The sequence below is a fragment of the Octopus bimaculoides genome, chromosome 12 (genome assembly GCF_001194135.2).
Source record: "Octopus bimaculoides isolate UCB-OBI-ISO-001 chromosome 12, ASM119413v2, whole genome shotgun sequence".
Classification (NCBI taxonomy): Eukaryota; Metazoa; Mollusca; class Cephalopoda; order Octopoda; family Octopodidae; genus Octopus; species Octopus bimaculoides.
Window position 1 is genome coordinate 61,473,392 of NC_068992.1, and position 12,754 is coordinate 61,486,145.

The 12,754-nt window shown below is 34.2% G+C and overlaps 2 protein-coding genes across 4 annotated transcripts in view; one reads left to right on the forward strand and one right to left on the reverse strand.

The window, feature by feature from the left end:
* LOC106873230 (immediate early response 3-interacting protein 1) overlaps nucleotides 1-793 on the reverse strand; it is a 7,005-nt gene extending 6,212 nt beyond the window's left edge. Inside the window, exon 1 of the mRNA XM_014920502.2 lies at nucleotides 662-793. Within this exon, the coding sequence (XP_014775988.1) occupies nucleotides 662-752 (91 nt within the window). The 5' untranslated portion in view covers nucleotides 753-793. The remainder of the gene's footprint in view (nucleotides 1-661) is intronic.
* Nucleotides 794-990: 197 nt separating this feature from the next.
* The window catches only part of LOC106873229 (uncharacterized), a 64,430-nt gene continuing 52,666 nt past the window's right edge, over nucleotides 991-12,754 (forward strand). The window contains exon 1 of one of the 3 annotated variants that reach the window (XM_052972213.1): nucleotides 991-1,268. In XM_052972213.1, the coding sequence (XP_052828173.1) occupies nucleotides 1,091-1,268 (178 nt within the window). In that variant the 5' untranslated portion in view covers nucleotides 991-1,090. Of the gene's footprint in view, nucleotides 1,269-8,817; nucleotides 9,334-12,754 lie in introns of those variants that run through there. The other 2 variants (XM_014920500.2, XM_014920501.2) reach the window with 2 other exon arrangements.

The following is a 12,754-nucleotide window of genomic DNA, read 5'->3' on the forward strand; positions in this document are numbered from 1 at the left end:
ATATATATATATATATATATATATATATATATATACCACGTCACAACATGACTATTTTATATAAGGGAATTTAGAATTTCACGTGTTTGTGTGTCTGCAAATGTATAAATCTAATAACTTTCTAGCACTACATAAAAGTTGAGATTATTGCTAATGCTATCGGAAAAAGGCATACACTGCTATGCCACCTTTTAAACTATACAAATGTACGTATGTAAGCAATTATTATAAATTCAATTCTCTTCATGTACATACATATCCAAGTTGATAATTTTTACAGGTACTGGTCTAAATGAATGTGAAACATTTCGACAGACAAGTCAAAAATATATCGACATCAAATATTTTTATAGTTTAATGGAATTCACCCTGGAAAAGCATATAGATATTTACGTGTAAACGTTATTGATGCATTAAGCTTTCCGAGAGTGGTTCCAAGATATGGTTTCGATTACTGGTTAAATCTATTTACGCTGTTGATAACGTTGAGGAATACATAAACAACACAGCATCTCTTTTCTTCTTCCTTATTTCGTCCAAGGGCCAAACAAACTAGATACTTGCTCGCACATTCCTCAGAGATAAATGAGAGACAATAAACAATAAATTTATGGGCTAAATTAAAATCGGTTAAGATAGAGAGATATCATATAAAACTTACTTTTGGAAAGAAATCTTTCCTCATGGAGGATACAGATCGCATTAAGACAAAGTAACGTGGCTTCTAAAAGAGAATATAAAGTAAAAGCCATGTTGGCAACGGAAGTGGAAAACACTATGGCAAATATGATATAGTTTTCTGATTAAAAATATTCCACCCAATTTTATATAAATATAAGTTATATTTTGATAAATTCCATGAGATATAAATTTAATTCAAAACCATTAAATTAGTTACATAGAAATCGTGAGGAATAGTAATAATGAAACAGTAATGATTTGCAGTATTGTTCAAATAATTGTTTATGATGCAGAATATTTTGAAAGGATAGCTCTTTTTGTATCGACACCGTCTTAAAGAACAACAACATGATAAACATCTTCTTGATTACTTACCTATGTTTATGAAATAATTGTAATAACATTCAATATGACTGATAAATTGATTTCAGATTTATGGGAAGATATCGTACGTTCAAGTGTGTCTAATATAGACAGTAGCTGTAACCTACAAAGTATAGTTGATCATATACAACAATCACATTCATTTACCGATGTAATTCATCAAATTTCAAACGAGCTTAAGTCATGCACTTGCCGCCCATTGTGTAAGTTAAACCTCTTTGTTGTATTTATTCAGTTATGTCCCGAAATATTTTTTGAATGTAATCACCAAGAAGAAATGCCAGCAAGTTCCACAAAAAATACATTTTCTGAAGACAACGATGTGAAATTCCTACAAAAGATTGTTATGCATGCGTATGTTGAAGAATTTAGAGACCGCGAGATTTACGAATACACTGCAGATGATTTCCCTAATGCCGTTACGAGAGCAAATTTGGTGTTTAAATCATTCACTCTTCTTCTTCAAAATCAAAACGCTTCCAAACGGATTTTCTGTAGAAACGAATCTCTTGACTTAGTTGCTTTGTTGTGCAGTTTAGCAGCTTCTCACGCCGAACCTGGTCCGTGGACGAGCGAAACTACTGTTGTTGCAGCGAACAATATTATCAATGCCTTTGCAAAATTCTACTCTTGTCGAAATTCTCAGGAACTTCTCCTTTTAGCCAATGAACATGGCTTTACAAACCCCGAAGATTCATGGCACTCGAAGTCAATTTTCCGCAAAATATTAAATTTAAACCAATCTCGCCTGCGTAAGGAAAACTGGAATAAAAATCCCTTTGCAAAAGCTGCTTTCTGTTGGTGTTTGGGGAACGTAAAACACCCACATCTCAGTTTTTATTTAGACCATGTTTTGACTCCAGTGCTTTTGTTTGTTGATGACTTTATAAGTGAACATAAACTGACTGGTATAAAATACTTGAATTACATCATTGATAATGTAAGCAAAGAAGAACTACGATGGTACAACAGAGATGCTGTCATCTTTGATGCTTTAAAGCATCAGCTGTTCACTCAGGAAGAAAGTGTATTGGAAACTACATTGTCTTCTCTGCTCTCTATTCTTTCGATTCTAGAAAAACCTCCTTCCAAACTAGAAAATATAAGCTATAACCGTTATGATGAAATATTTACCTCAGTCCTGTACAACGCACAAATAGAAAACCAGCTATCATTTCGGCGTGTGTATACTAGTTATATTCCTAAATTCATTCACCTTATGGGAATGACTGTTGTTCGACACACGAAACAATTCCTGCAACTTGTAGAATCTTATTTAGAAATTTATGATGGGCCACACGAAGTTGCTCGGTTAAATGTACTTGCTAGTCTCAAAAGTTTCATTAAAGTTTCATGGCCAAGAATACAACACCATAATGATAAATTGGTAAAAATACTACTCAGGCTTGTCTATGATGTGGCTGTTGAGGACGTTTATGTAATTCCTAATGATGTGAAAGAGAAAGTAATCAGTGAAGTTGTAGAGATTTTAGGTATTTTAAGAATGCTGAATAAAGAACGAGTGGAGAATCTTTTGCATGCTGTCAGCGGAAAATTGAATATTCCTGCATTTCAAGAGGCTGTGGAATCTGTCTTGAATATTTGTATTTGATCAAACATTATAAATTCTTTTTGTTTTTGCATTTATAAATGTTGTTTATAAATGTTTATAAAACTTATGGAAGGAGCATCACCCACCATGTGTGTGTAGGATTATATATACATACATACACATATATGTTTGTGAGATGTGAAGGTTGCAGTCTACAAGCAGTGTTGTCTCTTCTGCCCACAATTCATCTATTTGCTTTGTGCCTTTGTAAACATCTGTAATAAGAAATCCTTTACTTCAAAAACACATGAGGGTCATCAAAAGAAAAAGATATCCAGCTGTAAAACAATATATGCAAGCATGAAAAAGAAACAGACATAAGACAGATAAAGAGAGAGAAGGGAGGAATTGAATCTAAAAAAAAGAAAGATTAATGGTGGCCCATGTCAAAATCTCAAGCAACAACAGGTCCCAAAAATAAAATGAGAGCAGAAATGTAAAGAAACACCTCGAGGCTTATGAAAACTTACCAATAACTAATTTTCAACAGATGCAATGAATTTGTGTTAGTGACCAATTCATAGAAGTTAGAGATGGAAATCTCAGTATCTCAAGTACTTAATGAAAAGTGATTACAACAGGTTTTGTGTTTTCATGTATATACGTATATATATGTGTGTGTGTGTGAGTGTATGTGCATTCATAAAAGGTTTGTTCAGTACTTTTTCTCCTCGTACAGTCTGACACATGGCCATTCTTCTTCCCAAAAACCATGCATCCAAAAACCTTAATCACACAGGTGTTAGACTGCAGGACTCAATACTCATGTTAATCTTGTAATTTTTCATTTGCATTTTATAAAAATGTATTCAAAAGTGGCAAGTGTGTTATCTCATTATCACCAACTTCTCTTTTGAGCAACCTTCAAATAATACTTGTTGAGGCAAAGGACCACAGGTTTTCTATCTTCATTTAATGCTATAACCCTTTTCACTATAATATCTCAGGAAAGGAAAAATCTGACTGCTTGTCTTTGCCAAAGAAGGTGGTAGAAGCAAGATTCATGATGGAATTGGCTGACAGTAGGGTTTATTCACAGGCATAATCTTGTACTGAGATGATATGGAGATTTGGGAAGAATTCTTAGTAGATATTTAGGTGCTTTTCTTGCATCTCATACATTTGATCACTCATTCAAACATACATAACACATTACAAACTAATATAGGCAATTTAAGGCCAAAGATTTTGATTCTTAATCACTGGACTTTGAGTTGAGATTCTTCAGAGAAAGAAAGGCTAAACTGCCATTTTAGCATGAGAAATTGATCTGGGTTAGGATTTAGGTTTAGGGCTCAGGGTTAGGTTTGGTCTTCATCTTAAAGTGTAAATGGTCAGGTAGACTGCACACTAAAGTAACACTGGCTAAAAAGTGCTTCTTTATTAATTGATTCTAGCGATGAGTATTTACTTGTTCTATGAACTGGACAGTTTACACATTGAAAAATGAATTAGTGTGTGTAAGTGGCTGAGATATATAACATAATGTAAAATAATAACAAATCAGTTTAATTTTTGTACAAAGTCAGCAAGCTTTAAGAGGAAGGGCAAATAGATTACATTGACTCCGGAGATGTGTAACATAATGTAATCCTCAGGAAAGAATCAGTGTGACAAAGTGTATGGTAACGTTTAAGTTTTAAAATAAACTCAATCCACCCTACCGGATCCTACAAAGTTTCCATCAACCCAATTTCACTCACAAGGCTTGGGTTGATATGACACCATCATAAAAAAAAAATTGCTAAAGATGTCATGCAGTGGGATCGAACCTGGCTGATCATGAATGCGCTGTGGACTTCTTAACACTTCAACCATACTATTGATGAAAATGTATATTCACGTAAATACACCCGTAAAGGGAGTTAACTCTAACATTTTAATTTGCCCACTTCTACTCTACTGCGTTTCTCAACATTTTATTATCGAAATCCATTTTAACAAATTATTAATTCTCTTTCATCCTACCTTAAAAAAAAAAATAATCAAATAAAAATTAAAATTTCTGAAAATTTAATAAAATTAATATCTGATACTTTTCGTGGATAAAACCTCCTCGGTTTTGTCTGCTGTAAATGTTTTTATGTTGCCTATAATTTAGTGTATAACATGTACGTATGAGTGTACGTGTGGGTGTGCTGATGTTTACATTCCAAGTATCTTTGCATAACATTGTTTTAAGAGACAATGTCATGTTTACATCCCATATCAACAATATCTGCAATACAGTAACAGTTTCAATACGAGAAGGCCAGTAAAATAATAATAATAACAATAATTTTAATTTTTGTACAAGGCTAGCAAACTTTAAGAGGAGGGGCAAGTAGATTACATTAACTCCTGTACTTGACTGGCAATTTATTTTATCGACCCCCCCCCCCCAAAAAAAAGGTGAGTGACAAACTTAATCCTGGCAGAATTTGAACTTGGAAGGTAACAAATCAGAAGAAATGCTACTAATGGATCTGCCAACATGCTGCTCTAATGATAATGATGATGATGATAATAATAGTAATAACTGTTTTTGGTTTAGGCTTAGGAGCAGCAGTTTCAAGGGGAGAGGTTGGTCATTAGAGTCAATATAAGTACTATTTATTTTGCCAGCCCCAGCAGGATGGAAGGCAAAAATATCCTTACCATGATTTGAAATCAGAGTGTAAAGATCTGGCAGAAATACTGCATGGCATTTTTTCCTATGCACCACCTCACCACCTGTAGAATAATAAATATAATAATAATCCTTTCTACTGTAGACACAAGGCGTGAAAGTTTGAGGTTGATTACACCGATCCCAATCCTCAAATTTCAAAGGATGAAAAGCAAAGTTGACCTTGGTGAAATTTGAACTCAGAATGTAGTGACGGGCAAAATACCGCTAAGCAGTCCATCCAGCATGCCAACGATTCTGCCAGCTCACCATTTTAGTAGTAATAATAATAATTATTTCTACTCTAGGCACAAGGCCTGAAATTTTGGGGGAGGGAGCCAGTCAGTTAGATTAACCCCAGTACAAATTGTTATTTTAGGTATTTTAGTGGGCAGGAGATAGTTGATTACATCAAATCCTGTCCTCAACTGGTTCTTAATTTATCAACCCCGAAAGGATGAAAGGCAAAGCCGACTTCAGCGAAATTTGAACTCAGAACATAGCGACAGGCAAAATACCACTAAGCACTAACATTTCTGCTAGCTTACTGCCATTAATAATAATAATAATAATAATAATAATAATGGTAATGATAATTTTTATTATTAGGTCGACTACCTTTCATCCTTCTGGGGTTGATAAAATAAGTACCAGTTGAACACTGGGGTTGATGTAATCAACTCATCCCCTCCCCCAAAATTGCTGCCCTTGCAGAAAAATTTGAAACCATTATTATTGTTGTTTCAGAAATTTTAGTGGCGAAGTTGATCATATAATCACTTCAACTCCTGCCCTCAACTGGTACTTACTTTATCAACTCTGAAAGAATGCTAGGCAAAGTCAACCGTAGCAGAATTTGAACTGATAGCCTGCCTATGATTCCACTACATCTCTTGCATGTCCATAGCTTACACAGAGTGCAGCAAATGGAATTTATGTTTACTCCTTTTCTGTATATTGAGCAGAGCAATTTCCCTGAGGATATCAGGGTCTTGTCTTATTTCCTACTTACTAAACCTTCGTCTTTGCTTGGTTTACTATAAGCTCCTTTAATTCTAGGTTTATCTTACAGAAATAAACAAACAGAAGGATATTAATGAAGAGGAGAATATCAATTTTGAACACTGAAACAATACAAGATTGTTTTGTGTTGTGTCATGGTGAAGTACTTTGATACAAGTGTCATGCAGTAGGATACCAATAAAATAAGACATAAGTCTCCTGTGACAGCATCTAAACAGGATCTGTGATGTCTGTTAAATCCTTAATTTAGTATAATTGAAATTGAGATTAATTGAATGTGTAATTCATGTAGAGACAAGCAGAGAGAGAAAAAGTGAAAGAGAAGAAAAGAAAGAAAGAGAAACAAGGATAGTGAAGTGTTTTGTTCAAGGATATACTTGCTATAGGATATAAAGCACAACTCTTGAGATTTATTTATATCTATAGGAGTCACATATCAATTATTCCATTGTGAATATAGTTTTTCTATTTTAATGTAGCTTCCCAACTGTGTGATTTTGGGTTCAATTCCACTGTGTGGCACCTTGGGTAATCTGAAAGAAGCTTTTCATGTATGTCCATCTGTATATACGTGTGTGTGAGTATATGTCTGTGTGTCTGTGTATATATATATATATATTAAAAATGGGGAAGGCCAGTTTATGGGATTATCTTAGGTTTCCCGGACATAAAGGGTTTAGCTTTATGGTGAGTCATCAAATCCTGTTAGCCCATGACTTCTTCTGATGATTCGCCATAAAGCTAAACCCTTTATGGATGGGAGACCTAAGGTAATCCCATAAACCAGCCTTCCCCATTTTTAATATGCACCTGTTACACTCTCAGAGTGGTTGGCGTTAGGAAGGGCATCCAGCTGTAGAAACTCTGCCAAATCAGATTGGAGCCTGGTGTAGCCATCTGGTTCGCCAGTCCTTGGTCAAATCGTCCAACCCATGCTAGCATGGAAAGCGGACGTTAAATGATGATGATGATGATGATGACGATGATGACTACTCTACATCTTAAAGTGTGCTTCTTCTTTCAGATTTGTTTTTCACAAATGATACACACACACACACACACATATATATATATATATATATATATATATATACATATGGTACTTCAAATTATTATGGGTTTATTATTCTTGGTACTTCAAATTATTATGTGTATGCATCTATATATGCATGTATGTATGTGTGTGTGTGTGTGAGAGTGTATTTATGTATGTATGTATGTATGTATGTATGTATGTATGTATGTATGTAAGTATATACAGACATGGCTGTGTAGTAAGAAGATTGCTTCCTAAGCACATGGTCTCAGGCTGAGTCCCATTGCATTGCACCTTGAGCAAATGTCTACTACTAGAGCCTTGAACCAACCAATGCCTTGCGAGTGGATTTGGTAGACAGAAACTGAAAAATGCCAGTCAAGTACACACACTAACACACATATATGTATATGTGTATATATATATGTGCGTGTGTGTGTGTTTATTTATGTGTGTGCATATCTTTGTGTCTGTGTTTGTCCCCCACCATTGCTTGACAACCTGCATTGGTGTGTTTAAGTACCTGTAACTTAGCAGTTCAGCAAAAGAGACCAATACAATGAGTACCAGGCTTAAAAAAAAGATAAGTATCAGAGTTGATTCATTTGACTAAAAACAATAATTCAAAGTGCTGCCGTAGCATGACCACAACCAACTGATTGAAACAAACAAAAGATAAAAATTGTATGTGTGTATGGATGGATGGTTTGTATAGAAAGATGGATGGATGGACATACTTACATATGTGTGTGTGTGTGTGTGTGTGGTGATTGTGCATCCTTAGCTTGATGTCACAGGATAGTTATAATGGGTATCACCACCATACTAAGACCCTCATTTCCAGTTTTCTGTGGAAACATTTCTGGCTATGGGCAAATATTTATTACCTTGCTTGGAAAGAGGTGAATGTTGGTAATAGGAAAAGCTTCTGGTTGTAGAAAATCTGCCTCAATAAATTCTCCGATCCGTACAAGCATAGAAATGTTGACGTTAAAGAGAGGATGGTGATGATGATGGTGGTGATGATGATGATGATGATGATGACGACAACGACGACAACAAAGATAGAGACAAGTGTATAGGGGCGTTTAATATTGAAGTGATGTATGCGTCAAGCGTATGAAAGTAGAAAAGTTGAATCATATACAGCTGTGGACACAAAGGAACTTGTGTATTTTGTGGCAGTATATGTATATGTATATGTATATGTATATGTATCTGTGCATGTATGTGTGGCACTGTGTGTGTGTGCATGTGTGTTTGTGTATAATTCCCCTCACAATAACTTTCTCTCAACCCACATCCTACACACATGTACTTTTCTCCTGTCTTACTGTCCCCACTCCCTGCACAAATACTTCCCAGCAAAACATATATATATACATATATATATATATATATATATATATATATATATATATATATACATATGTGTGTGTGTGAGTCAAAAATATTTTGGGATAGGAAATGTTGAAACCTGCTTATATCTTTTGTGTATATATATCAATTATTCAAGTATTCATAATTCTACCATAACTGCCTGATATATTGCAATAGCTGAGATGCATTAATATTGGACAAACATTTTCAAAAAATCCTTGCATCTCCTTTGATATTTCAGTTTTGTGTCTTTTCCTTCATAAACACATAATAATTTGAAGTACCAAGAATTGTAAAGGACTATTGTGTGTCTTTTCCTCTGTAAACACATAATAATTTGAAATACCTTTACAGTTAGTAAATATAGTTCAATAGATAAAATTAAGGAGACTGATAATATTCATTTCTAATATTTGATATAAAAATTCTAATCAAATTTGTTTAGAAAAGATCTGAGAAAAATAAAAGTAAAATCAGTATTTGTCAAAAATATCCACTTCATTCTATCCACAACCATGTCACTTCTTTACTGCTGGAGCATCTTAATCTTCATCTGTCTTCATTTTGCAAGTAAGTTCTCAATTTTTTTTTTATCATTTATTTGTGAAATCACTGAGTCTGTCTGTGTATGATCAAGAAGTTTGTTTCCAGGTCAGTTTCTTTTGTATGACAACTTGGATTATTGTCTTGTTTGATAGTCTTAGGTTGACCAAAGACTATGAAGTGGAACTTGATAGGTGGAGATTCTATGGAAGCATGTTGTAGAGACTATTTCTGTCCTTTTTCTTGGGTGGATAACTTCATCTATTACTTCATTTAATCTTTTCCATATTAAAGTACCTGAGACTGCACTTTGTTGTATTATACAAACTTTCTGTTTTAAAGTGATCCAAATTAAAACCTTCCAACAAACTTTCATGTTAATTTACGTTCCAAATAACAACTTGATAATGATGCGGTTATTTTACTAAATTCCTCATTTTCAAAATTAATAGATAAAGGCAAAATGGTAGTAAATGGTAAAATGTTATTACCTGGCTCTTGGGCAATTTCTGCAGAATTCACTGTGCTGTAGTCATTTGAACTTTGTATCTAAGTATTTAGGCAATTTGTTTGCATCACTTTTTTTCATGACACTGAGTGATTACAGAACTTTCTCCACCAGAAATATAAAGAAAATATATGGTTTTCTTTAAAAATTACAAATCTTTCTCTAAATCACAATTACCTTAACAAAACTTCCTTTTGAATTTATTGAACTAAAATCAGTTTAATTTTATAATAACAAACCAATATTATATTATATCTTTATTATTATTTCTTCATTGTAAGGTGGCAAACTGGCAGAAACGGTAGCACGCCGGGCGAAATGCTTTGCGGTATTTCGTCTGTCTTTACATTCTGAGTTCAAATTCCACCGAGGTCGACTTTGCTTTCATCCTTTCGGGGTCGATAAATTAAGTATCAGTTATGCACTGGGGTCGATGTAGTCGTCTTAATCCCTTTGTCTGTCCTTGTTTGTCCCCTCTATGTTTAGCCCTTTGTGGGCAATAAAGAAATAAGAAATCTTAGCATGCCGGGCGAAATGCTTAGCAGTATTTTGTCTGCCTTTACGTTCTGAGTTCAAATTCTGCCGGGGTCAACTTTGTCTTTCATCCCTTTAGGATCGATAAATTAAGTACTGGTTGCATACAGGGATCGATTTAATCAACTGGTCACCTCCCCCAAAATTTCGGGCCTTGTGCCTAGAGTAGAAAAGATCATTTCTTCTTTGTGAAGTCACATGACCTAATGGCCAGGATGATGGATTCACAACCTTAAGTTTGTAATTTCAGTTCCTGGACTGGGCAATACATTGTATCCTTGAGCAAGATGCTTCATTTCATGTCACTCCATACTATTCAGCTCAGAATATGTACCAATCTATAACTGGTACTTTTTTTTCAGCTGAGTTCACTGGAGCCTAGTGTTGGTGCAGCCTTCTTTCCCTCCAGCTGTCACATTCATGATGTTGCACTGTATTAAGGGCAGGAGATCTCAGAGTGTGTCTATGTCTACTTGTGAGTACATAAAAATCTGCAGCAAATAGCAAAAGCATGTTACATGTTACCAGGTCATATTTGCTTGCCAAGGACAGCTTTGCTTTATTTCTATGTCATAATGAAATACTGTAAACTAATTATAAACTCTGATAATGAAGTAAGGACTTGATTACACATATAAGGATTATAAAGATTTGAATTTATTTAAAGTGTTTAGTCTGAAGGCAAGTATGGTTATGTGATTGAGAAGCTTGTTTTGTAAGTAAATGGTTTTGAGTTCAATCCCATTTTGCAGCATCTTGAATAAATATTTTCTATCATAGCCATAAGTGAACCAGTATATCCTGGACAAAATTTGGTAGAGAGACATCAAGTAGAAGCCCATCAGAGGGAGCATTTCTATTACTGAGTGATTAATATACTATGTGATTTTTAGGACCTATAGATATCAGAAGCCATTTGCACTTGATAAAATATGTATTGTATCAAAGTAATTGTTAAATTGAAATACAATTAAGAAGAAGTATATTCATAGTAAAATAATTATTAATCTCTTTTTTCATTAAAATTATTTTTTATTCATAACAAACTTAATGCAAACACTTGGTAAAAAAAAACAAAAGTTCTTTTAAAAGCACAATTTGCAAAGGCTTATAATCTAATCTCTAGAAACTTGCTATCAGGAATTAATGCATCTATGCAATACCCATTGTATTGTATAATTTCAAGATTTATTGTACACTGTGTATACAAACAGAATACAAAATGATCAAAACCAAAATACTTTCTTCCTTGCCTTTGCCAGAGCAAAATCACTGATGATTTCATCAAATGATAAACTGCATAGTTTGTTGCTTTCTATGCACATGAGAGTGAGGGAACATAATTATCTTGAGTCATTGTTGTTCGAAATTCATTTTTTATCCTCTTCAGTTGAGAAAAAGATCTTTCTTTAGAGCAATTTGCAATCATCAAACTAAGATACATTCTCAAAATTGCTTCTACATTAGGGAATGCTCATTGGACATGATCGTTAAATATTACTCGATACAGATCCTGATGTGTCAAACCATCGTGTTCCTGTGAACCATGGCTTTGACTATATCTAACATATCGATGGAAATGTTGAAGTTCTCCAACAAGGTTCATGTCCACATCCTGTTCTATGATCTACAGAGTTTTCATGACTTTGAATTAAATAGGTGTTGTGCCAATCACAAAATCCATCTGATGATAAGGCTGCAGAATAATCTGAAAAGATTTTGCACACAAGCAGTATACACAACCAGTTTCTGGTGAATATACTAACCATTCTCTGCAGTATTTTTCACCATTAGCTTGTTTGGGTCAGTACAAGCATTTTGAGCAATATCTGTCTTGGTTTGCAAACAACTTCTTTGACTTTTCAAACGAACCATTTGAATGCTGACACCATGACAGGCCTTCTTCTACCCAGTATACAATGTCATCTTTGCTTAAATCAGCCCATAGCCCAACATCATTCTGTTTGTTTGTTTTTTTTTATGTTGAATCTTCTGTGCTTGTACTACTCTCAAGTTTATAAATCTTAATATTTCTTGTTTCATTCATTGAAGCTGATTCTATAGAACTAGATATACCAGGTTCTGTATCAGTCATGGGATAAATAACTCATGACTGACTCACTGTGGTAGAGGGTTTGGGTTCATCAGGCCCCTTATCTATCTTTGTTAAGAAACTTTCTAATTTTGGTAACTTGCTAAGCTCTTCTTCAGCTTTCTGCTTCTTCCTTCTCTTTTGAACTCCACTTAATAAACTTCTGGTCGACACTTTGTAAACTGTGGGCAAAGAATTTTAAATAACTATAAACATGTATCTATAATATATAACTTTTTCTTTTCTTTTTTTTTCTGTGGTTTCAGCTCAGAGCTATGGCCATGCTGGAGCACCGTTGTTATATATTTAATATT